This window comes from Lepisma saccharinum, chromosome 2 (genome assembly GCF_977018435.1).
Source record: "Lepisma saccharinum chromosome 2, izLepSacc3.1, whole genome shotgun sequence".
Lineage (NCBI taxonomy): Eukaryota > Metazoa > Arthropoda > Insecta > Zygentoma > Lepismatidae > Lepisma > Lepisma saccharinum.
The window spans coordinates 128,256,566-128,284,461 of record NC_139230.1 but is presented as its reverse complement, the minus strand read 5'-3'; the positions used below and the strand labels follow the sequence as shown (position 1 = coordinate 128,284,461).

Sequence of the window (27,896 nt, the reverse complement as noted above, 5' to 3'; positions counted from 1 at the left end):
TTTTTTCAATATTGTCTCTTTTTTTCTAGAACGGAGTGGATAGAAAGAATACAGATGAGTAATTTGATTCGAAGAATTACGCATGTGTGTGTGTGTGAGAGACACAAAGAGAGGAAGAGAGGAAAGAGGTATGCAAAGGATAAATAAGAAAACATACACCAGCAAAAAGAAATGGGTAAACAAATACAAACGAAATTGGGAGAGAGAGGAAGAGAGAATGCATGACTGAAACTTTATATACACACACACACACATATTTGTATATTAGTGTGTAGTGTGTGTGTGTGTACTTTATATCTGCCCACCCTAATTTAACAATATGTGGATCCTGCCCACCCAGTCAAAATATTCTGGCGCTGCCCCTGCGTCTCATAGTGTATATAACGCAATATTTTACACTGCATGATGACTGATATTTCAGACAAGTTTTGTCCAAATTGTTAATACTTAGATTTTCTGATCAAAAACACTGCAGCTCAGTTCTTGAATTTAAACTTGAATGTCTGAAGTTTAATGACTTTTAGTATATGATTTTTTTTTTTCAGTTTTAAAAAGAAATGTTCTGTATGTGCCAAGTAATAATGATGCCTGAATTTGTAATTGCTTAACTCAAAATCAGTTAAAATTTAATCTTGCTATTTTTCAACCATAATAGTTTTTTTTCTTCTTTTTTTTACAGATTTATGGCTCCATCTAGTGATCCAAATTGTGAGTTGCAGAAATGGACAGTCAATGGAAATATACATCTTGGTGTATTTGCCATCACAGATATTGAACCTATGAGAGAGCTTACCTGCAGTTTCCAATCTCACATAACCAAAAAGGAGTTCTTTGTGGAAGAAAATGTTCCAAGCTGTAGTGGCCAAAATAGTACAAAGAGAAGGAAGGTGAGAGTTAATACTATTTCCTTACATATACTGTAGCATAGAAATTACTGAATAAATCAGACCAAATTAATATTGTGAAAACATTTAAACTAAAATGAATAATTTGAGTGTTATGCCACAATCTGACAGCAAGCATGATTAGGTGGAAGTTTACAACTGCAAAAATATGAGAGAAAAAGCACATGAGAAGAGTTCAGAAGACAGTTTCAGTATGGTGACATTGTGGTCAAAAAGTCTTAGTTGTGTGGTCAAATGTGTACAGTGTGCATAGTATTTGCATAGATTACACTGGTCAACAATGAAAATGCTTCGGCGATAAAAGTAACCAATTCTTACTAATTTGAGGGTGCTGATAACGAATATGATATTAGTTTTTGAAGATTGGTTCGAGTTTCAAAGAAATACATCACCGGATGTGCTCCAGCATGCAAAATAAGGGTTTGTGACAACAGCGGCTGTCCCCATATTTCAATAAATATCCATTGTTTGACGGTTAGCATTATCATTCATTATCCTTATCTCTAGCACGTGATCGCTGACCGAGAATCATCAACCACTTCACGCTTCAGTTTGTATTGAAGATTTTGCCAGGGGAAACGTGTGGTTACGTGTTCCTGCGTAGTTCCAATTTGAACTCCCAGAGATGGTCGTGATGAAATTTTGTGTATGTGTGGGGTAATTTTTTTTTATCGTTTTATGACTGTCCTGACCAAAAACTTGTCGCGTAAGTGTGTTGTTGTGGTGAGATATTGGATGAGTGTGTGGTGTTATTTCTTTTTATCGTTATATGACTACTGACCAGAGACATGTTGCGTAAATGTGTTAACAGTGCAGACAATTTTTGTTATGGTTGCGGCAAAATCAAATTTGTTGATCAAAAAAGAAATTTCACACCAATCATAAAGAAAGCCTACCACTTGTACTTTGGATGTAAAGTGGGAGATATGGACAAGAAGTGGGCACCACACAATTGTTGTAATACGTGTTCAACAAACTTGCGGGACTGGCTACATGGAAAAAGACCATGCATCCCGTTTGCAGTTTCAATGATTTGGAGAGAACCGGGAGATCATACTTCAAACTGCTATTTTTACATGGTTCCTCCAATTAAAGGCCTATCCAAAAAAAAATTGGACTATCACTTAACCTAATATTCCTTCAGCTATTCGTCCTGTGCCACATTCGGAAGAACTACCTGTTCCACAACCTCCCGCATCGTACTCCAGTGATTCATCTGACGAAGAGCAAGAGGCGGCCAAACACGACGCAGGAATGCCAAATCCTGTTGCAGATTCCTCGTCATCAATCGGTCCTGAATTCACAGCCAACATATCATCATCTAATCACCATCTGATCACTCAACATGAATTAAATGACCTTGTGAGGGACCTGGAGTTGTCAAAAAGTGGCACAGAACTAGTGGCATCCAGACTCAAGCAGTGGAGAGCTCTTGCTGAAGATGTTAAAGTACCCATGTTTCGGACATGTCAGAAACCCCTGGAAGAGTATTTTTCACTGGAAAGTGACATAGTGTGTTGTAAAAATGTGACTGGTCTTATGAGTAAACCTAACATAGAACATAATCCCGATGAAAGGTGGCTGTTCATAGATGGATCAAAACTAAGTCTGAAAGCTTTGTTAGTGAACAATGGAAATGTGTTGCCATCAATCCCAATCGGTTATGCAGTGCACTTGAAGGAGACACATGCCAACATGGAAAACTGGTGAAAGCCATAAATTATAACTAATACAATTGGAATATTTGTGGCAACTTCAAAGTTCTAGCCATACTTCTTGGCCTGCAGCTCGGCTACACAAAATACTGCTGCTTTTTATGCGAGTGGGATAGCCATGATAAGGCTTCCCACTACTTAAGGAAAGACTGGCCACTCCATAAATCTTTGGAGCCAGGAACAAACAATGTTCAACATGTTCCTTTGATAGCTCCCAGCAGGGTTTTACTTCCTCCTTTACATATTACACTAGGTTTAATCAAGATATTTGTTAAAGATATGAACCAAGCCAGTGATGCATTCAAGTATATTCTGTGTAAATTTCCACGAATTAGTGAAACTAAAATCTGGGAGGGGATATTTATTGGCCCTCAGACTCGAGAACTCCTCAGTGATCCTGAATTTGATGCAGTGTTAGAAGATATGGAGAAGATTGCATGGGACTCTTTCCGAAACGTGGTGACAAATTTTGTAGGAAATGTGTGGGCTCAAAATTATAAGGAACTAGTGGAGCACCTAATATCTTCCTACCAAGCAATGGGGTGTCATATGTCACTAGAAATACATATGTTACACTCCCACATAAACTTTTTCCCAGGAAATTGCAGAGCAGTCAGCGATGAATATGGGGAACATTTCCACCAAGTTATATCTACAATGGAGAAACGATATCAGGGCCACTGGAGCAAGTCTATGCTTGCTGATTATTGTTGGACAATTGTCAGAGATTTTCCAGAACCACAATACAAGAGACAGGCAAAGAGGTGCCATTTGTAATATCCATGCAAGTAATGTTTTTATAACTTCCATTTTGTACATGTGTTAATTTCCTATTAACACCACCTAACACATATTTCTTTCGATTACACTTAATCTCGAACAAATTCAGCATTTTTTATTATTATTTTCGTATTCAGCACCCTTAATTCCATAAGGAATTTTACTTTTCATTTCCGAAGCATGAAAAAAGTTAAAATTTGTTGTCCAGTGTTATGGGACACTCATAAAGAACACCCATGGAATACTCACAGAGAACATCCATGTCCAGGCCAGAACTTAAACCTGAGAACTTTGGTGTCAAGGTTGATAATCGACCACTTAAAGCACTTGGCAACTGAGTCAGTTCGTTCTCTTATCGACCCAAACAGGACCTCTTTATGTTTGCCCACTTAGGACTAGTCCTATGTTAATGATCTGGAGCCATTAGCCATATGTCAGGATCGTGACCACAATCCAGGTACAGAGATGTCCAGCATACGTTCCTTTTATTAGTATTGCAATATCTCATAATCTTTCATTGTGCATGGTGTATTTAAACAACCAGTGGTGGTTAGTGTATAATGAAGATTCATTTTGACTTGCTCGAATTATGCAGAATGTTGTTCAGGATATATCTGAATAACACTGCCATCTGTGTGAGTGAGCTGGAGAGATGGTGTAACTGTTGTTATCAGTCATCACCCCCTGAAGCTAGAAGGCCACTCCCTTGCCGCATGACGTCACGCCGATCCGACCCTTCCAACAGCAGCCAGTGCTGTTTGTAGCCAAGTTCGCGATATTGCTTTTACGTACGTACATACATTACTACGTAATGTTGAGCAGAATGTTGTTGAACAAGAATAGTAAATAAGGAGATACAAATCTGCTGAAAGTCAATTCTTTTAATATACCAAAATATAAAGTAATACGTGAATTGTAATAGATTAGTTCTGTTCAAACACCTCTAAGCCAAATGTAATAATATGAGAATAATCTCACCCTAAATAAATGCAAAGATCTCTCTCCCATTAAGCAGTCCCCTCACAAAAATTAAACTCAAGCACACAATGTAAGTAATCTCCAATTACATAAAGACTAAGCAGATTAAATAAAAAGTAAGTCACCTCTAAGCCAAATGTAATAATATGTGAATATTCTCACTCTAAATAAATGGATAGATCCCTCTCCCATTAGGCAGTCCTCTCACAAAAATTAAACTCAAGCACACAATGTAAGTAATTTACAATTACATAAACACTTAGCAGATTAAATAAAAAGTAAGTCACCTCTAAGCAAAATATAATAATATGAGAATAATCTCACGCTAAATAAAGGCAAAGATCCCTCTCCCATTAAGCAGTCCCATCACAGAAAAGGAACTCAAGCACACAATGTATGTAATCTCCAATTACATAAACACTAAGCAGATTAAATAAAAAGTAAGTCACCTCTAAGCCAAATGTAATAATATGTGAATATTCTCACTCTAAATAAATGGATAGATCCCTCTCCCATTAAGCAGTCCCTTAACAAAAATTAAACTCAAGCACACAATGTAAGTAATCTACAATTACATAAACACTAAGCAGATTAAATAAAAAGTAAGTCACCTCTAAGCAAAATATAATAATATGAGAATAATCTCACGCTAAATAAAGGCAAAGATCCCTCTCCCATTAAGCAGTCCCCTCACAAAAATTAAACTCAAGCGCACAATGTAAGTAATCTCCAATTACATAAACACTAAGCAGATTAAATAAAAAGTAAGTCACCTCTAAGCCAAATGTAATAATATGTGAATATTCTCATTCTAAATAAATGGATAGATCCCTCTCCCATTAAGCAGTCCCCTCACAAAAATTAAACTGAAGCACACGATGTAAGTAATCTACAATTACATAAACACTAAGCAGATTAAATAAAAAGTAAGTCACCTCTAAGCCAAATGTAATAATACTCTCATCCTAAATAAGTGCAAAGATCCCTCTCCCATTAATTTAGCATTGTTGTCACAAAATATTACCGAACTACAACTACATTAATACTTAGCAGAATTTGAAAAATGACCTTTAACCAAAGTGTAACAATATGAAAATAATGTCAGGCAAAATTATTGCAATGATCCTTCCGCCCCTCAATTAAGGAGTCCCCTCACCATAATAGAACTCAGACATACAATGTAAGTAGGTTGCAATTTCATCAGAAGTAAACAGATTCATGAAATTTAATCAACACTAAAGAATCTCACGTAAAATAAATGTAGACGTTTGAATTTAGTAGTACCCTCTCAAGGAAAAAAACACTAACATAAACACACAAATGTAAGTAAAGTACAACCATATTCATTTTTCTTTATAAATATTCCAAGTCTTCATTCACTCATTAGTTTTTCAAGGTTTCCAGTTTCCTCTTCTTACTACTTGCTTTAACTTTGGGGCAATCATTTCTCTTGGCACAATAATTTTTCAACAGTGTGTTTGTTGAGGTTTGCAGTACAGATTTCACTATATATTCCACACAGTGTCCCTCACTACACTCATCGTTTGATATGTTCTCGCCATCCATCAATGCTTGGTAGCTCAGACTTAATACTGCTTGCCTTTGGTTTCTCAATTTTAGAAAAGTATTTTCATTTTCTGGTAAGAGTAATTTCTGCACGGTAACGTAGTTGTATGAAACTGCATTCACAATATCAGCATGTGGATAAAGTAATCCTCCCCTATCGATATTTCTGGTGAATTTGTGAGTAACATCCAAATCAAGCGTCTTATCGAGGGTTAGATTAGCTTGGCAATGCTGGCACTTTACTTTCCTTAGGAATTTATAAATACAATAGCCTCCCAAGTAAGTAATGATTGGCAATATTGGTTTCACTCTTACTAAATCATCCTGTGTAACTTGGATATGTATTGAGCTAATCCCATCTTCCGTGTTGTCAACGACAGTTTCCGAAGACTCGTCAAACTCTTCAACGACGACTTCACCATACTTTGCAGAAGATAAAGTTAAAGACAATGAATTCTGCACTCTAAGTTTTGTCTCACACTCATAGATTTGGGTAATGGAAACATTGTATTGAGAGCCAGCAAGCATCCGGTATTTGCCGAATCTTTCCTCAAGCGAATCAGTTTGAATTTTACCAGGGAGAAAATATTTAAATTTCAGTTCTTCTGTGCAATATCTGGTCATTTCCACGATGGCATGTGTGTGATGCTTTAGTGCTGCATGGGTTTCTCTAGTCAACGTGCCGGTTGAACAGTTTTGCTTCTGCCACAACTCTAGCCAGTCAAGAAATTCATTGAGAAATGTTAATCTTGCATCATCATCTGCACTGGTCAAAGGATCTTGGTAGATGTTATTGTATCGCTTTCCCTTGTATGGAGTCTTCACATTTGCGATGTCGAACCAATTACAAATGATTTCAATGAAGTTAGCTGTTGAACCTGCATCTGGCAAATCACAATTTTCACCCATTTCAAGCAGTGCCTTTGGAATGAATCTGTTGAATATTTTTAACGCCAATTTCACATTCTGCCTCTCCAAATTGGAAGGACATAAGGCTTTCAGCGATAATCCATAGCCATACTTCAAGTGTTCTCCAGTTTCTAGTTGATGTAATTTTTTCAGTGTCATAAAGGAAGCAGTCATCAGTTTGACGTTATTCTCATTTGAAGAAAAGACTGGGTAAAAAAAGCTTCGATTTCCATTTTTTTGATTTATCCAGTTGTTCCTTATACATTTTATGAGGTGCACAGAATCAATAGAAAAAAATAAGGGCCTGCTTGTATCAGCTGGATGAGGATATACAATAGATATTTTGGGAGGATCACAAAAGAAAGACATGGCCTTGCGGTTAATTGAATTGTTGTCACTAACAACGCATATTACCTTGAACCCAGTAGTTTCGAGGCCAATTATAATGTTTCTAGTAACTCTGAACAAGTTTTCTGCAGATAATGAACCAACTGGAAGTATATGTACTACATCTTTATACGGAGAAAGTAAACTCTGTATCATGAAGACATATGCTGTGGATGCTGCATCTTGGCTATCATACAAAGCTCCAAAAATGCTTCCACCTTTGAAATCAAAATAGGGTTTGATATGAATTTCATCCATCATTAATGTGACAGTGTGGTCATTTGGTTTTAATAGCGGGAATTTACATTTAATGTAATGCAGAAAACCAGTCGCCTGCTGTTCAAATTTTGGGTTCATTTGGTATTTGCTGCAAATTCGACGAATAGTACTTGGGTGTGGTAAAATTACATTGCCTGAAGAGCGCAGAAATCTGTAACCATGAGGAGATATGGAAAATAAGAGACTTGAAAAAAACAAGCATTTCTGGACTGTAGGAATTTTTCCTTTGTCTAGAATATAGAAGCGAAAATTGTTCTGATAAGAAATTAATGCTTGGGAGCTTATTCTCAGGGGTACAGTTGTTAAGATTTTCAAGAACATCTTCTAAAGCTTCCACGTAATTTTGTGAATTCTCGGCATTTGAGGGTTCCTCATATAATAATTGTAGTTCATCTAAAATGGATAGAAGTTCGTTTACATAAGAAATTTTCTTGGGTAACGTGTGAGACTGCCGTACAGTTTTCAGTTTCACTTTGCCCAGAAAAGCATTAACTTCTAGGTCACTTGTGACAACAACAGAAGCACCAATTGTCGGTACAGGCGTGAATTGTATTATAGCAAATAATACACAATTCGGTTTCTTTATCACTGACCACACATTTTGAAGTTTTTCGTTTTCCACTTTTGAGCAAAGTTCTTCTAAAGACAGAAATTTAAATTGAGCATCATATGATTCTTTGGATTTTATGCTTTCTGAAATTGCTTTCTCTATCGCACTGTTCTCCAGTCTGGTTCTCTTTTGTTCTACTCCTTCTCTGGATGTGCAGGGTGATGAGAGATAAGATGGGCATCCTGGAAAAAATGAAGGAACAGCTTCTTTTGTCAGCCTAGGTTGTTTTAGAGGAGCAACAATTCTTCTACCAGTTCTATCGTCATATGCCCCTGTTTCTCTCTCAATGTCTGAAGGGCAGAAGTGAAGTTCACATACCTGTTACAAGCAATAGTATGATGTAATTCTAAAATTTGAATAAATAAATCAGTATATTAACTGACAAAAATTCTCTAACTTTCATTTTCTTTCAATAATCAATGTTTAAGGAAGTCAATTCCGAAAGTATTCAGTGCATAATCACCATAATTAAGGCATTAAGCATTTATGTATAAATATTTTAACAGACATAATCTACATAATTATATAAAAACCTACATCTCATAATAAATGTCAAATATTTATCTGGGGCGTTGCTAGTGAGAGGAACAGGGCTAACGCACGCCTAAGAAATTCTCGGTTTCGTCATGAGTTCGAAATATCAGGGTCTCAGTTTCGTATCGAGCTCAAAATGTTTCACACGTTCTCGGGTTTGTCATAGTTTGACATGAATGTCATTCTCGGTTTCGTATCGAGCTGAAAATGCTTCTCTCGTTCTCGGGATTGTCATATCTGAAATGAATATCATTCTCGGTTTCCTTTCGAGCTCAAAATGTTTGTCTCGTTCTCGGGTTTGTCATACTTTGACATGAATGTCATTCTAGGTTTCGTATCGAGCTAAAAATGCCTCTCTCATTCTCGGGTTTGTCATATTTGAAATGAATGTCATTCTCGGTTTCGTATCGAGCTGAAAATGTTTGTCTCGTTCTGGGGTTAGTCATAGTTTGACATGAATGTTATTCTCGTTTTCGTATCGAGCTGAAAATACTTCTCTCGTTCTCGGGGTTGTCATTTTTGAATTGAATGTCATTCTCGGTTTCGTTTCGAGCTAAAATGCCTGTCTCGTTCTCTGGTTTGTCATACTTTGACATGAATGTCATTCTCGGTTTTGTATCAAGCTGAAAATGCTTCTCTCGATCTCAGGTTTGTCATATTTGAAATGAATGTCATTCTCGGTTTTGTAACGAGCTAAAATGCCTGCCTCGTTCTCGTTTGTTATATTTTTAAATGAATGTCATTCTCAGTTTCGTTTCGAGCTCAAAATGTTTGTCTCGTTCTCGGGTTTGTCATAGTTTGACATGAATGTCATTCTCGGTTTCGTATCGAGCTGAAAATGCTTCTCTCGTTCTCGGGTTTGTCATATTTGAAATGAATGTCATTCTCGGTTTCGTATCGAGCTAAAATGCCTGCCTCATTCTCGTTTGTCATATTTGAAATGAATGTCATTCTCGCTTTCGTTTCGAGCTCAAAATGTTTGTCTCGTTCTCGGGTTTGTCATACTTTGACATGAATGTCATTCTCGGTTTCGTATCGAGGTGAAAATGTTTGTCTCGTTCTTGGGTTTGTCATACTTTGACATCAATGTCATTCCTGGTTTCGTATCGAGCTGAAAATGTTTGTCTCGTTCTCGGGTTTGTCATAGTTTGACATGAATGTCATTCTCGGTTTCATATCGAGCTGAAAATGCTTCTCTCGTTCTCGGGTTTGTCATATTTGAAATGAATGTCATTCTTGGTTTCGTATCGAGCTAAAATGCCTGCCTCGTTCTCGTTTGTCATATTTGAAATGAATGTCATTCTCGCTTTCGTTTCGAGCTCAAAATGTTTGTCTCGTTCTCGGGTTTGTCATACTTTGACATGAATGTCATTCTCGGTTTCGTATCGAGCTGAAAATGTTTGTCTCGTTCTGGGGTTTGTCATAGTTTGACATGAATGTCATTCTCGGTTTTGTATCGAGCTGAAAATTTATGTCTCGTTCTCGGTTTCGCCATACTTTGACATGAATGTCATTCTCGGTTTCGTTTCAAGCTCAAAATGTTTGTCTCGTTCTCGGTTTCTTCATACTTTGACATGAATGTCATTCTCGGTTTCGTTTCGAGCTAAAAATGCCTGTCTCATTCTCTGGTTTGTCATACTTTGACATGAATGTCATTCTCGGTTTCGTATCGAGCTGAAAATGCTTCTCTCGATCTCGGGTGTGTCATATTTGAAATGAATGTCATTCTCGGTTTTGTATCGAGCTAAAATGCCTGCCTCATTCTCGTTTGTTATATTTTTAAATGAATGTCATTCTCGGTTTCGTTTCAAGCTCAAAATGTTTGTCTCGTTCTCGGGTTTGTCATGGTTTGACATGAATGTCATTCTCGGTTTCGTATCGAGCTGAAAATGCTTCTCTCGTTCTCGGGTTTGTCATATTTGAAATGAATGTCATTCTCGGTTTCGTATCGAGCTAAAATGCCTGCCTCATTCTCGTTTGTCATATTTGAAATGAATGTCATTCTCGCTTTCGTTTCAAGCTCAAAATGTTTGTCTCGTTCTCGGGTTTGTCATACTTTGACATGAATGTCATTCTCGGTTTCGTATCGAGCTAAAAATGCCTCTCTCGTTCTCGGGTTTGTCATACTTTGACATGAATGTCATTCCTGGTTTCCTATCGAGCTGAAAATGTTTGTCTCGTTCTCAGGTTTGTCATACTTTGACATGAATGTCATTCTTGGTTTCGTATCGAGCTAAAAATGCCTCTCTCGTTCTCGGGTTTGTCATATTTGAAATGAATGTCATTCTCGGTTTTGTTTCGAGCCACAAAATGTTTGTCTCGTTCTCGGGTTTGTCATACTTTGAAATGAATATCATTCTCGGTTTCGTATCGAGCTGAAAATGTTTGTCTCATTCTGGGGTTTGTCATAGTTTGACATGAATGTCGTTCTCGGTTTTGTATCGAGCTGAAAATTTTTGTCTCGTTCTCGGTTTCGCCATACTTTGACATGAATGTCATTCTCGGTTTCATTTCAAGCTCAAAATGTTTGTCTCGTTCTCGGTTTCTTCATACTTTGACATGAATGTCATTCTCGGTTTCGTATCGAGCTGAAAATGTTTGTCTCGTTCTCGGGTTTGTCATAGTTTGACATGAATGTCATTCTCGGTTTCGTATCGAGCTGAAAATGTTTGTCTCATTCTCAGGTTTTTCATACTTTGACATGAATGTCATTCTCGGTTTCGTATCGAGCTGAAAATGTTTGTTTCGTTCTCAGGTTTGTCATCCTTTGACATGAATGTCATTCTCGGTTTCGTATCGAGCTAAAAATACCTCTCTCGTTCTCGGTTTCGTCATACTTTGACATGAATGTCATTCTCGGTTTCGTTTCAAGCTCAAAATGTTTGTGTCGTTCTCGGTTTCTTCATACTTTGACATGAATGTCATTCTCGGTTTCGTATCGAGCTGAAAATGTTTGTCTCGTTCTCGGGTTTGTCATAGTTTGACATGAATGTCATTCTCGGTTTCATATCGAGCTGAAAATGTTTGTCTCGTTCTCAGGTTTGTCATACTTTGACATGAATGTCATTCTCGGTTTCGTATCGAGCTGAAAATGTTTGTTTCGTTCTCAGGTTTGTCATCCTTTGACATGAATGTCATTCTCGGTTTCGTATCGAGCTAAAAATACCTCTCTCGTTCTCGGTTTCGTCATACTTTGACATGAATGTCATTCTCGGTTTCGTTTCAAGCTCAAAATGTTTGTCTCATTCTCGGTTTCTTCATACTTTGACAATTATTGACGTAATTGCCTTTACAATATGGAACACAACAACGAGATGGCATTATGTCATCAAAAGTTTAATTCTTGTAAAAAAACCCACTAAAAACACTAAATGTAATGCGGAAGCACATCCACCTGTAGAAACACACGCTCACAGTACACAGCTAGAAGCTCAACTAACAAGCACTTTTGCAGGGTGTGGAGAATTTCCACCCTCCTACTCCTTGACCCCAAGGGTCTGTCTGTCCCTACGTCACGAGGGGGAGGTTGTTCACCGAAATGGCCTTGAGTTTCAGGGGGTGATGTATCAGTTGTGTATCACAGCTTGCAGGTGCCAGAGTGTCATTCGCATAGCTATCAATGGCATCAAAACTGAACAGTTCTTGGGAAGGGTACATTATGGCCCTTTTCCATGCACATTTTGTATGACTGAATAGTAAAACAGTGTTGGGCAAATGGTTTTACCATCGGCAAAACCACTGTGAAATTGATAGTGACCCAGTACACACAATAGGGGCCATTGGTAAACATTCACCCACAAAATGCACCCATAAGAAGACACCAGTGAAAGTATCGCCTCTTGTGTCCCAAGAGATTCTGCAAATGGCATGCCAGGAAAATCCACAAACCCAACATGAGATGGCCAGGAGGGTGAATATGGCTCCTTCCACTGTGAGCATGAGCATCCATAATTTTTTTCAGGATACAGTACATTCGTAAGTACTGCATGAACCACCTCCTCCCATGCCACATTGCCAAATGCAAGATCAACTGCAAAAGATAACTCGATGAAAGACACCTGGCAGGATTGAAATGGAGAACTATGTGTAGATGAAGCATATATTTACCTCCCTAGCAGTGGCCACATTTGGCCAATTGCATATTTTAACACTAATGGCAAGGGGTAACTTTGTTCATTACTGCCAGGATACATTTTTTCAAGGGGCTTCATGGTTGTCACCAGATTTGGTTATATGGGGAAGTTTCTGATACATAACATGGACAGAAATGTGAAGGTGAATGCTGCCTACATTAATTCATTCATTATCATCCCCATCTTTCGCACAGACATCCCTTGTTTGTATGGAGAGGACAGTCAACAGGTGCACATTCATATGGACAAGGAATCAACCACACTGCCTGAACATCCCTCCACTTTCATCAGGAGATGGGGCAGGAAACTGGGATCCATGATATTATCCTATTTAAAGACATTCCAGTGAAAAGCCTTGATGCCTGTCCTATGGATTTCTGTGCATTCACCCTTGAAAGGGCATCTGAAATGCTGCGGTCCACATACCCTCCCCAGTGTTTGAAAAGCCTGAAGAGAGGAATGTGATGGGATTCACATGCCTGTTCCCCAACATAATTTGCTACAATGGAAACTCCAATGTAGAGTGATAGTTCACAATGATAGAACACAACCAGTGGTGGTGGTATGGCATTTCATGAGTTCAGTACACCTTGAAAGTCATTTGGTATTCCGAACCTTCTGTTGTCTCACTCAGTAGTGGCTCCTGCCTATTCGCACATTCACACATGCAAACCCAAATAAATCTGTAATGCAATTTTTGTTATACTTGTTCACTAAACACCATCTCATTCAAAACATCAAACGTTCCCATGCCCCATGACCGACCAAATTTGCTTTGCTTTACCAGTGCCTGCCCTCAGAGGTACTTTTGCTTCACACAAGTCGCAGTGTGCTCATTTAGCACTGTTTGCAGCATGGAAGGACAGAGAAGGGTTTTGTTCTTCTAGCTTGCAGGATTACGAGCTTCACTAGCACTGCTAACGCTGTGTTCCCAATGCAGTGTTGCAATCCCATTCAATTTGAGATCATGTGGCAGAGTTACCCACACACACATCATGGTAAATCGAGGATATTTTTTTGGAAAAGGGAATTTCTTATGCATCTCCACCAGGCATGGCTTATTTAACCAGGGGGTTCACTGAAGTCATGTGACACATATTCAGTTTCTGCAAATAGACTTCCTTCTCCAAATACAGGATGGGGGGGGGGCTAAATTGTTTGTCCAGAATTTTTTCATCTGGGAGTATAAGGTTTCATAGTAGGGGTGTGCGAATAAATTTAGGGCTGACACTACAATAAATTGTGCCTTTATGAAAAATCTTCTTCTTCTCCCTTATGTCCATTTAGGCATCGGATCCTTTCAACCACGTCTTAAAAGAAGTTCTATCCTATGCCAGTCTTTTCACTTCGTCTGGTGTCTTCCCTCTCTTCTGTGCCAGTCCATAAATGTACTGGTTCCAGTTTAACCTGAGTTGTCCCCTCCCTGTTCTTCCTTCTGGTCAGGCCTCAAATATTTGTTTTGGTTTTCTCTTTTCCTTCATCCTAATGAGTTGTCCCAGCCAGCCTAATTCCCTCTTCTCAATGGTTTCAATCAGTGGTTCCTGATTCAAGCATTCTCTTCTTCTTATTGTGTTTCGTACCATATCTCTCCTTGTCTTTCCTACTGTTTTTCTTAAGAATTTCATTTCTGTAGCAGTAAATCTGCTCTCCAATTTGGTTTGCATTATCGAACTTTCTGATCCATATAATAGCATAGGAAGATAGACTGTTTTATATATTTTCATTTTTGTTTCTTTACTAATCTCCTTTTTACCTATAATGTTGTTACTAATATTATAGTACAGATTATTTGCTTTCTGAATTCTGTGGTTAATTTCAGAGTCCATTTTCCCATCCGTAGTTAGTATGGTTCCTAAATATTCAAACTGTTCTACTTGTTCTAAGGTCTTCTTATTCCAATGAATGCGCATCTTTGCTGGTTCTTGAAACTACAATAAATTGTGCCTTTATGAAAAATGTGGAGTTTTTATTGGAAAATCATGGATGTCCTCAGATAGGGGCAAGGAAGATATTTTCTTACCAGGGGAGCAAAAAACACTCCTTCAGTTTGAAGTTACTGAGATGTTTTTTATAATAATTACCCTAAATTATTGTGACTGAAATGAAATTATATGCATGTAATATATAATTTTTGGTTGAGATTCATTTTCCAGGAGGGCGGTGGCCCCCCTTTTCCCCTTCCGGACATCCATGCCAACTAATCAGAACTATTCCTACATTTATTAAAGGAAAATGTCAACTAATGGCATGTGCATACTAGAAATCGAACCTGAGACCCTTTCATTGATATGCGACAGCTTTGTTCAAATTTGGGGCTGGTAGTGGTAGACCAGCACATACTTTCTTTTAGTGGACAAGGAAGTTTGTTTACACTAATTATGTGCATTTCTAGCGGTCATTTCTTACCTGCATGGACAACAACACCTACACTGCATCAAATAACGTAACCTAGGTAAAGTCCATCCCCCGCTTCACTTGCAGCATCATGTAATACTTTCCAACAAGTATCCAAGCACTTCAAAAACTAACAAACTTGAGACATTGACATCGAGAGACAGTGAGTTACATCTTTGTGCCATTCATTCTCTTTCACGAACCCGAAGTGTTTCCACCTTTAAGGAAAAACCTCTAAATGCATGCATGAGATATTTTGGTAATGTACCGTATCTCTTTTATGCTAATCTAATTTCAGCTTTTATTCGTTTCTACTCATCCATCTCTGCCACATTCTTGCATTTATTCCAAGAAGTTTGGTGCAAAAATGATAACAATATGCAATGTGTGCTCTTCAAACCTGAACCCCACAGGAGGAAGCAGCGAGAACTGTGCCTTGTGACATGGCTTCTATGAGAGAACAAACTGCGCATGACTGTTTGTTGGAGATAAGGGGTTGACAGTATCCTCTTCCATGTATTTTGCCCTATTCCATCCTCAAGCTTCTGCTCCCATACGAAGCTTTCACAATGGCACAAGGTGTCCTGGGGGGAGGGGGGGTTCAACTGAGGGTCTGTACCAGGTTGGCTAACTCACGGTTTCTCCTTCTCAGCAAAAGAGTTCGCCATTTTACAGACACAAATACGTGACTTATTGTGTAAAACTTTAGCAAAATAATGCGAAAAGGTAAGGACATTGTTTATTGTTCATTCTTGAGGTGAATATCGTATATTACTGGGGGTTCAAGGTATAGTTTCCATAATGATACTTTCAATGAGGGAGCCAGTTTTGTGGATTAGTATGATGGTGGTGATGAAGTACCCAGTGGCCTTCAAGTCGTGTTGGAGGATGGTCTTGGTGGCTTCTTTTTTGGTGTCATTCAGGTGCTTTTCCATTCTGGCCTGTATTGTCCTGATGGTCCTGCCAGTGTAGCTCTAAGATGCCATCATGTTGCTTTGAATGCTACCAGAAATGCTTGATCTGTATGAGGTATATTTTGTACCCAGTGAGCCCTGTTCCTATGTGGTTGGCTTGCTTGTGTGCAATTTTGATTATGTGTTTTTTGAGAGCCTTGGCAAGTCTATTGATGGTGAATGGATGATATGGAAAGGGGGTCAAATTTCGTTTTGCATTTTGATTTTATGGATCATATTGCTGGAGAGGATGTTTGAAGTGGTATTTTGCTTTAGTGCATCATGTAGACAGCTTTGGCCCACCTCAGTAATGCAAGCAATTTCCTCCTTGAGAACTGAGCAGGGTTGGAATGTTCTTGTGAAATATATTTAACCACTTTTTTTTTTTCTGTGGTGGATGGTTGATTGGATACACTGCATGCCGGTGTCAGATTTGTGGTAGACTGTGATCAAATATATTTGCTTTGGAGTAAATGGTGATGGAAGTCAAAGTAGTTGAGTTGCCAGTTCTGTTCTTTTCTATGGTGAATTTGATATTGGAGAGGATATTGTTGAGTGTGGTAAGCATAGGCTTAACTTGAATTTTATATTGGGGGGGGGGTCCAAGTTGGTTGATGAAAAGCATGCATGGCATATGCATGTATATATGCACATGTATATGTATATGTGTGTGTGTATATGTATACATGCATACATACGTCTGGTGGACATTGAAAACAAAACACCTGGGATGCAGACACCAACCTTTATTAACATGATGTTGAGTCAATACAGCAGCAACACATCTGGGGAAGGACAGACAGAGGTCCTGCACAGTGGTGAGAGGGATTTGCGGTCATTCCTCCTGAAGCACACTGATGAGTTCACCACATGTTGTTGATGGAGGGAAACGTTGCTGCACACGATACTCCAAAATACCCCATAAGGGCTCAATAATGTTCAGGTTCGGTTACTGGGTGAACCATGGCAGATGTTCAACCTCATGTTCATGCTCATCGAACCACTCTGTGATCTTTGATTTAATTTGATTTGATTTGTTGATTTAAGTCCACTTTATGCACAGTAAGGCTAATCGGAACTGGACCTACAGTTTAAAGTGGGATCCGAACCACTTGTGCCTCCACCGGGTATCGAACACAGGACCCCTTGATTACAAGGCAAAGACGCACTCTGTGATCTGTTTAGCAGTGTGTATCACCTAGAACACTGCACCACTGTCTGGGAACAATATTTGCATAATAGGGTGCAGATGGTACTCCAGAATGACCTTATGGTCCTTGGCAGTGACATGTCTCATGGTCCCAAAGACTGCCACGATATTGCGTGTCGCGTTCGATCTCGCGTGTTGTTCTGTAGTGTTTTGGTGGCTTTCAATCGCTATGTTTGAGTGAGTTTGGCAGGGTTGATGTTCGAACACAAATTGATGAAGGACATAGGCTGTCAATTACAAGACACAATGAATTTGTCCAGAAAAATAGGCATATATTAAATAGAATTATCGATTGCGTAAAATTCTGTGGTCGACATGAACTTGCTCTACGAGGACATAATGAAAGAGAACAATCTTTGAACAGAGGCATCTTCCCAGATTTATTATCCCTTCATAGAAGAGGGAAAACTAAAGAGGGGACTTCGTGTTCTTTATTGTAGTGAAGAGTTGAAAAACACAAACTCTATCAGTAGATTGCATTCATTTTTTATTTAAAATTATTTAGAGGGTACCTTTTCAGAAACAGTAAAAATGACAAACATAGTTTTAATAACTCCAGTGACAACAGCTGAATCTGAACGATGTTTCAGCACATTGAAGCATATTAAAACCTGCTTAAGAAATGCAATGGGACAAGACAGACCAAATGCCTTGGCACTTGCTTACAATAGAGATAGAATACATTTCAAACATAGAGGGCTTCAACGAAAAAGTAATAACAAAATTTGCTGAGCAGAACAGGAGTCAATGTTCATAGAAAGGTATGTTTCACAACAATACCTGTTTCTTTTGTAATCATGTGAATTGTCATTATATTTTAAATTCTTTAAAAAAAATAAGTCCAGTTTTGTAGTTTAGAAGAAGATAAATACCTATTTTTTGTAATTCATGTGAATTGTCATTATATTTTAAATTCTTTAAAAAATAAGCCCCGGCCAAATTTGAGGCCACGAGACGCCATTGCCAGATGTCGAATATACAGTGAAGGTGGACTCATCCAAGAACATGACACATTTCAGGTCATGTAAAGTCCAGGATTTGCACTGCTGGCACCAGTCAACTTGCTTTTTGGCATTGGTGCTAGTGAACACGGGTTTTGGTTTAGCAACCCTGCTATGGATGTTGGCCCTATGAAGTTCGTGATTGATTGATTTGGTGTTTTAAGTCCACTTTATGCACAGTAAGGCTAATCGGGACTGGACCTACAGTTTAAAGTGGGATCCGAACCACTATGTGCCTCCACCAAGAATCGAACCCGGGAACCCTTGATTACAAGGCAACGACACTACCACTGCACCATCTTGAAACAGGGTCAGTCAAGTGTGCATTCAATTCAGCGGTAATTTTTTCAGCAGTGGTTTTACGCTTTTTGGATACAATCCTCTTCAATACCCTGACGTCCCTGTCAGACAGTATCTGCTTCCCCCAACAGTTACTCCTGGATGTGGTTCATCCTTCATTCTAGTATGCTGCCATGACCCTTGATAGTGTGGCTCTTGATATCCTACAAATATTCACAGTATCTGTTAGTGATGCTCCGGTGAGACAAGTACCAAAATTTACCCTTTTGGGAATTCTGATATGTCCACCATTCTACTGCTCAAAAATTAAAATTTGACATGCAGTCCAGCTACTACTGTGACACCAACTTGCTTGAATGCCCACTATGCTGTACATGACAAACAGGTGGTGTAGGTAAATTTTCCAGTTCCAGTGCATGTTCTACAGAATCACCAGTGTTTCAGTTCCAATGTCCACCTCCCGTACATACATACATAGGGAAGTTGTGAAATACACATATGTATATTCAGATTCCTGCCTAGTGATTTCTGCACCTGAGGTGAAAATAGATTTTGGCACCCCCCTATGTTTAAAAAAATTAAATTCTCTTAACTTACACTTCTCATTAATATTTTTACGAAAATAACAACTCTGGTCCCATGAGGCATACATAAAATATTATGAATTTTGCCTCGAGTATGTCTCGTTCCTCTAAAGTAAATATCTCTTGTTTCTTAGCTACAGTAAACAAGACTTATTAATACAAAATCATCTTCTGATCACCAAATGTTCATTTGACATTATTTATTCTGTTTATCAAGTAATTTACAATGTGTTACTATTCCATATATTGAGTACAATTTTTACAGATTACAGTGAGTTATTTGAGTTGGTGTTTTAAGTCCACTTTATGCACAGTAAGGCTAATTGGAACTGGACCTACAGGTTAAAGTGGGATCCAAACACTATGTGCCTCCACCTGGTATTGAACTTGGAGCCCCTCGATTACAAGGCGAGGACGTAGAGAGAGTTAGTAATAAAGCACTTAAGAAGCATTGTTTTGAAGTACTCAAGTAATAATAAGTACAGAGTTGATGTGACTCTTAAATAATGTGAGCAAGAATTTTTTTTGAATTATTTCTTTGCAATCTGGTAATACATATTATTAATTAAGGCTCAGCTGGACCTTTGGCTACTGCCAGGGTAGATTTTTTTCAAAATTTACTCTCCTTTTGAAAAACCACTGTGATATCCCAAAATGTGAAAAATTATGTCAGCTAAGAATTCCTTCCAGAGCACTGACGTGAATTTCTATGCAGTTTGTTTTTGCCATTATCTAGATATTATCAATAGTTTGATAGACTTACGTAATTGCAAAATCATTGAAAATATATAGATAATAGTGAAAGCAAAGCACACAAAAATTCCTGTCAGTGCTCTAGAAGGAATTCTAATTTATAAGTATAATAAGTAAGTGCAGATGGAAGTGAGCATAATACATCACATAAATCTCATACTTATGTTCAGAAATTTAATACCAGTGTAAGTCAGTTATGAATTGTTGACTCTACTTTGAAATTTACTCCAAATGCAATTCTCTCTTCTATAAATATTTAGTTAATACAAAATCAATAATGTATGTCAACCTCACCATACCTTCAGAATGAAACTTCATTGCAGCTTTTTTTTTGTATTTATACATGTTTTATTGTACTTATTTTAGCAGCAGAACAAAAACATCCACTCTGGACAAGATGACTTGTGTTTCCAAAGTCATGAAGGTGGTGGTGAGCTTATTACATGTGATGGTAAAACTTGTGCAAAGAAGTACAATTTGCGCTGTCGGGGACCTGAGAAGAAAACTAGAGGTAAAGTGAAATTTATGTTCACATGTAAATTAGTAAAAAAAATGCTTTATCTATTTATATTTGTAATTTATTTTTCATAACCCTTAGAAATTGAGAACCAAATGAAATCGCACAGTGGAGAGCATGACTTGAAAACAGGCCACTGTTTTGACCTCCCTCACTGATTTGACCTCCCTTCAGAAAAAAATAACCTTTCCCTGAAGCTACCTTCCAGTTTACCAACAGTAAGGATAATAATTATTGAACTTTCATTTTTTCATTACTCATTTGATCCTATTGTACGAGTGTGGTTTGAAAAATTTTCGGAATGGAATAGAAAGAAACGACTTACAACAGTGATTTTTTTTATTTTTCAATGTAGTCTCCCTGTACACTAATGCACTTGGTCCAGCGATGTTCCAATGCCTTGATCCCATCTCGAAAATTAGATTCCTCCAGGCCTGTGAAATACGTGTCAACTTCGGCTATTAGTTCTTCCTTTGAAGAGAATCTCCGTCCACCGAGGAAACTTTTGAGTTTGGGGAAAAGATGGAAGTCTGAGGGAGCCAAATCAGGCGAATAAGGTGGATGTGGCAACAATTCGTAACCAAGTTCATGAATTTTTGCCATGGCAACGACACTTGTGTGAGGGCGCACATTGTCCTGATGCAAGATGATTTTCTTTCTTGCCAAACCTGGCCTCTTTTCCCGTATCTTATGCTTTAGTTGGTCGAGGAGATTAGCGTAGTATTTTCCCGTAATTGTTTGACCAGTGGGAAGATAATGGATCAACAGAATCCCTTTCGCATCCCAAAACACTGACGCCATTACCTTTCCGCCATTACCATTACCGTATTGCCTTTGCTTTCTTTGGTGGTGGTGAATCAACATGTTTCCACTGCTTTGACTGTTGTTTTGTCTCTGGGGTATAGTAGTGGACCCACGTTTCATCTGTCGTCACAAACCGGCACAAAAAATCTGTTTGGTTTCTCTTTAAACGAGTCAAATATTGTTCGGAAATGTCCACTCTGATGCGTTTATGGTCCTGTGTTAAAAGTCGCGGCACCCATCTTGCAGATAATTTTCTCATATCCAATTCAACTGTTAAAATGTGATATGCCCATTCGGATGACATTCCTATAGCTTCAGAAATTTCACGCACTTTCAGTCGGCGATCCTCCATGACCAATTTATGCACTTTTTCAGTAATTTCTGGGGTAGTAGCACATTTTGGGCGACCACTACATGGATCATCTTCAAAGCTGTCCCAACCAAATTTAAACTCGTTTGTCCACTTTGCAAGAGTTGAATATGAAGGAGCAGAGTCCCCAAGTGTGTTCAGAAAATCGGCATGAATTTCCTTTGCTTTCATACCTTTCTTTACGAAGTACTTAATCACTGCTCGAATCTCGATTTTTTCCATCTTCACAAAGCACTGCACGGGAACAACTGCAAAGTGACGCCCGCACCACAGATCTCTACCCAGAACACTGACGCGCCACGTGTTTATTAATAAAGGATGGCCTATTACTATGCGGGAACCTCGTTGTCCTAGCACTGACATCTGGTGGTGATTCCGAGAACTTTTCAAACCACCCTCGTACCTAGCTGTGTTAAAATTTTACTGTAAGACTGTCATGTCACACCCCACAAAATCTCTATGTGGCCCAGGAGATACATCCTTTCATCAATTTCACCATATCACTACTCCTCGTCATCACCGCAATTAGCCAAAAGTGGCAGGAGAGAGGCACTAAATAACAATATATATATATATATAATATTGTATTGCTCACCCTTACTATTGTGCAACCTGGAATTTTATAGCAAGTAGGTTCACCTGAAAGTGCAGTTCGTGAGAGGTGAAGTGTTTCCAACCCTACAAGTGTAGTGTTTCTAACCATATTTTTCTTCTTTAAAAATGTAACCTTCACATAAACCTTTGCACTCATGAGTTATGATTACAGTCATGGTCGACAAAAAATGCAGGCTCGCTTTTTTATAAACCATCTACTCATTTTGTTTCTTCTTTGTTTTGCTGTATTACATGTTTAAAGGAGCATTTACTTTACCTTTGGTGGAGGATAATTTTGTTATATTACTTTACATCTTTTTATGCATGGCTTCTCTGTGATTTATTAGTCAATTGCAACAATGAGGATGAATAATTTTTCAATGAAATTGATAAATGGACAGTCATAAAGGAACAGACATGCTAGGCTCAGACTCGAGTCCGGAACCTTTGGTTAGTCAACCATGCAACATGCCTGGTCAATGGAGGGCTATATTTATCATGACGATAATGAATATTATTACTTCTGTTAGTACTATCTTTGTTATTGTACTTTGCATTTATGCTACTTTTGGCTAATCGCGATGATGAGGACGAGTGATGATTAAATGAAATTCATGAAGGATACTCATAAACAACCATGCTCAGGCAGGGACTCGAACAAGGGAAAGTTCAGTAGCGAGATCAAAAACTGACTACATAACATGCTCAGGCACCGAGCCGGCCAATTGTTATTATCATTATTGTCTCAAGTAGTGTACTTTTACCACCATGTTGTTCCATATAGCCATGAAATTGATGAAAATAAAAATGTTAATACAGTGAAATTGCAGTTGTGCAATAGTACGTTTTTCTCGTTAGTATGTTTTTCTGGTGGTCCCTGCCAATTCCCATAATGCTGCATACTATTATATTTCAGTTATACGATTTTCAGATTTACGATTTTTCCAGTTATGCGTTCAATGAGTTCAGTCCCAACAAGGAAAGGCTTCAGTTATATGTCTTTCTCTGTGCTTGCTCAAAAGAATGCTGCTCTTGGAGTTCAAGATTTCCATGATGATAACATCTGTCACCTGTTCCCATACATATGTTCTTATCAGCTGTATCCATGGAACCACTCTCGACTTGGAATTCTATTTTTGTCACTTGCATTTGAGCATAGGGAATGGGCAATGCAACCTTGAACCAGATTGGCCTGTGCTACTGCCTAAAGCAGATCGGACACTGATATCTTTCAAGCTGAAGAAATAATAGCTTACAAAAAGCCCCAAAGGAAGGAATGGATTTCAGCAGACACATGGAAGAAAATAGAAGAAAGAAGAGGATTGAAACAAAGACTTATCAAGGCCAGGACAAGACAACAAAACAAGAAATAGTAAACTTATGCAAACAAAAAGATCAAGATATTAAAAGACGTGTTTGACAGGATAAAAGGAAATTGGTAGATGAACTAGCAGATCAAGCAGAAGAGGTTGCAAACAGAAATAACTTAAAAGAACTATACGATATAACAAGACAATTAGCAAGGAAGAAAATCCAGCAGAACAAACCAATTAAAAATCTTAATGGGAAGTTACTTACATCAGACAAAGAGCAAATGGAAAGAAGGAAACATTACTTCCAAGAAATATTAAATACAGAACATCAAGAAGGAAATGAAAATCTAGAAGCATCAGCAACTGGTGAGAAATATGAGATTAAAGGCTTGAAGAAAGTAAACACAAATACTCCTAACTTAGATGAGATTAAAGTAGCAATTAAAGAATTAAAGAAAGGTAAAGCTGCAGGCAAAGATGGAATACCACAGGGTATTTTGTTGATGGATATAGAAAATTCAGCAGCACTTTTATATCCCTTAATATCCCAAATTTGGACAACAGAAAGGTATCCAGAAGAATGGAAAGCAGGATTGATTATTAAATTACCAAAGAAAGGAGGTTTTACAAAATGTAGTAACTGGAGAAGAATAACATTGTTATCAATTCCGAATAAAGTAGATGCAAGAATGTTATTAAATAGATTAAAGAAACCATTAGAAGAAGCTATAAGGAAGAAACAGGCTGGATTCCGTTCCAATAGATCATGTATGAATCATATAAATACTCTCCGAATTATACTAGAACAGTCGGCAGAATGCAGAATGGAGAAGAACACAATATACAGTCTTCATCGACTATGAAAAAGCTTTTGATTCACTAAATAGGAGCAAAATGTGGAAGATTCTTCATGAAACAGGTATTCCTAGTAAAATACTAAATCTGATAAGAAACATGTATGAAGGAAGCAAGTATCAAGTTATTCACAACAACCAGCTATCAGAACCAACAACAAATAAAACTGGAGTAAGAGAAGGATGTGTGTTAGCACCAACTTTGTTCCTATTAGTGATGAACTATGTAATGAGGAGTGCTTTGGACAAAAAGAGAAGAGGAATATAATGGCAAATGATGGATAGGACCTCGAATTAGCCGATGATGTTTGTCTCCTTTCGCAGTCCTTGAAGGATATGAAAAACAAATTGAAAGACATTGAATCTGAATCAAAAGTAGTCGGATTAAAAATAAATGAAGAAAAAGCAAAAGAAATGAGAACAAATGCCACAGAAAAGCAGAAATTGGAAATACGTAACACAATTGTCGAAGATGTGGAAAAATTTCAATATCTTGGAGCAATAATAACCAAAAATGGAGGAGCAGAAGAAGATGTCAAAAACAGAATAAGCAAAACCAATATAGCTTTCATTCAACTGTATCCTATATGGAAGAGTAAACAAATTGGAGTAAGAACAAAACTCAGGATATTTCAAACAAATGTTAAGTCTTTTTACTGTATGGCTGTGAAACTTGGAAGCAAAAAAATAAAAAGAACACGAACTACAAGCGTTTGTGAACAGGTGCTTAAGGAGGATCATGAATATAAAGTGGCCTGATAAACTTACAAATGAGATACTTTGGGATATCACAAATCAGAAACCAATCATACAACAAATAAAGAAGAGGAAATGGCAATGCATCGGGCACACCCTGAGAAAACCGGATGGCTCAATAGAAAAGGATGTTTTGGATTGGAACTCCCAGGGAGCATGAAGATTTAAATGATGATGAAAATATAAATGAAACAGATGTAAATAAGAATTGGGAGCACATACGTAATGCAATAGAATCAGCAGCTAAAGAAAGTATAGGATACCATAAACCGAGAAATGTAAGCCATGGTTTGATAATGAATGTCATAATCTAATAGAAATAAGAAATCAGACTAGACTTAGGTGGTTAAATAACTCTGATGATACAAATCTAAACAATTATAATAGAATAAAGCGAGAATAAACGAAATTGAAACAAACAGCAAAAATAAAAATATCAGAGATTTATATAAAGGTGTAAATGAGTTTAGAAAGGGGTGGCAACCTAAAGTAAACTTGATAAAAGATAAAGACTGTGATTTTCTAGCTGACCCAAGAGATATTCTAAATAGATGGAAGAACTACTTTAATGACCTTTTAAATGTCCATGTAGGAGATAAATCAGAAGTAAATTAAGTCCACACTGCAGAACCTTTAGTTCCAGAACCTAACTTGACTGAAGTTAAAGATGCTATTAAAAGGCTAAAGAATAACGAAGCACCTGGCATTGATTTAATACCAGCTGAGTTAATTAAATATGGTGGAAATTCATTAATATGTCAAATTCATAAATTAATTTGTTTAATATGGAATAAAGAAGAAATCCCCCAACAGTGGAAAGAATCCGTAATTGTTCCTGTGTTTAAAAAAGGAGATAAAATGAACTGCAATAATTACCGTGGAATTTCTCTACTCTCAACAACATACAAAATATTATCTAACATTCTTTTAACAAGACTAACCCCATATGCTAATGAAATTATAGGTGATTATCAATGTGGATTTAAACGTAACAGATCAACTACAGATCATTTTTTTCACATCAGACAGACACTTGAAAAAAAGTGGGAATATAATCAAAATATCCATCAGCTATTCATTGATTTCAAAAAAGCATATGATTCGGTCAAAATAGATAAATTATATAATATATTAGTAGAGTTTGGAATACCTAAGAAGCTTGTTAGTATGATAAAAATATGCACCAGTGAAACAAAGTAAAATTCGTGTTGGTATTAATATGTCGGTCAAATTTACAATTCATGATGGGTTAAAACAAGGAGATGCATTATCTCCATTGCTCTTTAATTTTGCCTTAGAATATGCTGTAAGGAAGGTAAAAGACACTAAAGAAGGACTAAAATTAAATGGTGTGACTCAGTTGTTAGCATATGCAGATGATGTAGACTTACTGGGGGATGATGTGAATACAATTAAGAATAATGCTAAAATATTTTTCAAAACTGCTAAAGAGATAGGTTTGGAAGTTAACAAAGAGAAAACTAAATATATGCTTACAGGCTGAAACCAAGTGTTAGGTAATAATCAAAATCTAATTATTGATAACAACTCGTTTGAACCAGTTTCCAAATTCAAATACTTAGGAGTAATATTACGAAATGAAAATTATATTAAAGAGGAAATAAAAAGTAGGCTTAATTCAGGAAATGCATGTTACTTCTCTCTTCATAAACTTTTGTCTTCTCGTTTAATATCGAAGAAACTAAAAGTTAAAATATACAAAACAGTAATTTTGCCTGTAGTATTATATGGATGTGAAACTTGGTCCCTTACATTGAAAGAGGAACATAAATTGAGAGTATTTGAAAATAAGATCCTTAGGAAAATATTTGGACCTAAAAGGGATGAGGAGACAGGTGAGTGGAGAAGGTTACATAATTTAGAACTACATAATTTGTATTCATGTCCAGATATTATCAGAATAATTAAATCAAGAAGACTTAGGTGGGCAGGCCATGTGGCACGAATGGGAGAGGAAAGAGGAGTTTACAGGATTCTTGTTGGGAAACCTGATGGTAAGAGACCTGTAGGAAGGCCAAGACGAAGATGGAGGGACAATGTTGAGATGGACCTAAGGGAAATCGGTAGGGATGGAAAAGAGTATAGAACTTGCTCAAGACAGGGAAAGATGGAAGGCCTGTGTTGCTGCAGCCATGAACCTTCGGGTTTAAGAAGGCTAGGGAGTTAGTTAGTTAGTTAGGGAGCATGAAGAAGAGGATGCCCCAGATGTACATGGAGAAGGACAATCGAGCAGGAGCTGCTGCAACAAGAGAAAACGTGGAGTTTGACGAAGAATTGAACAAGATGGAAATACTTCACGGATGCCCTATGTTCCACCAGGAGCGACAGGAAATAAAGAGAAAGAAAGACTGCCTATAGCAGATCCGAAACTGATATATTTCAAGCTGTCAGACATGTCACAGGCACCACACTTCGCAGCCTGTCGTAAACATTACAAACAGCGGATGCAAGAATGGGGGAGGCAACAGCAGCCTGCAGTGGGGGAGTTTCGCTGGGTCTTATTACTGTCCTACAGTTGTTGAAGACAGAGAAGTTGCAGTACTTCCTTTGTGCAAAACTAAATCGCAGATAAATGAATGATTGAACACTGTCACTTATTTTTAACGTGTGAATGGTTCCGAAGAAAAGCAGCAATCATACTAAACACTGTGTGAATTTTGTTTCTGCAAGCGCCAT

At 37.7% G+C, this 27,896-nt stretch overlaps 1 protein-coding gene across 1 annotated transcript in view; it reads left to right on the top strand.

Moving 5' to 3' along the window:
• Positions 1–27,896, top strand: part of LOC145983637 (histone-lysine N-methyltransferase NSD2-like) — a 327,048-nt gene that overhangs the window by 285,199 nt on the left and 13,953 nt on the right. Inside the window, exons 10-11 of the mRNA XM_083116701.1 lie at positions 680–887; positions 20,358–20,502. Of these exons, the coding sequence (XP_082972827.1) occupies positions 680–887; positions 20,358–20,502 (353 nt within the window). The remainder of the gene's footprint in view (positions 1–679; positions 888–20,357; positions 20,503–27,896) is intronic.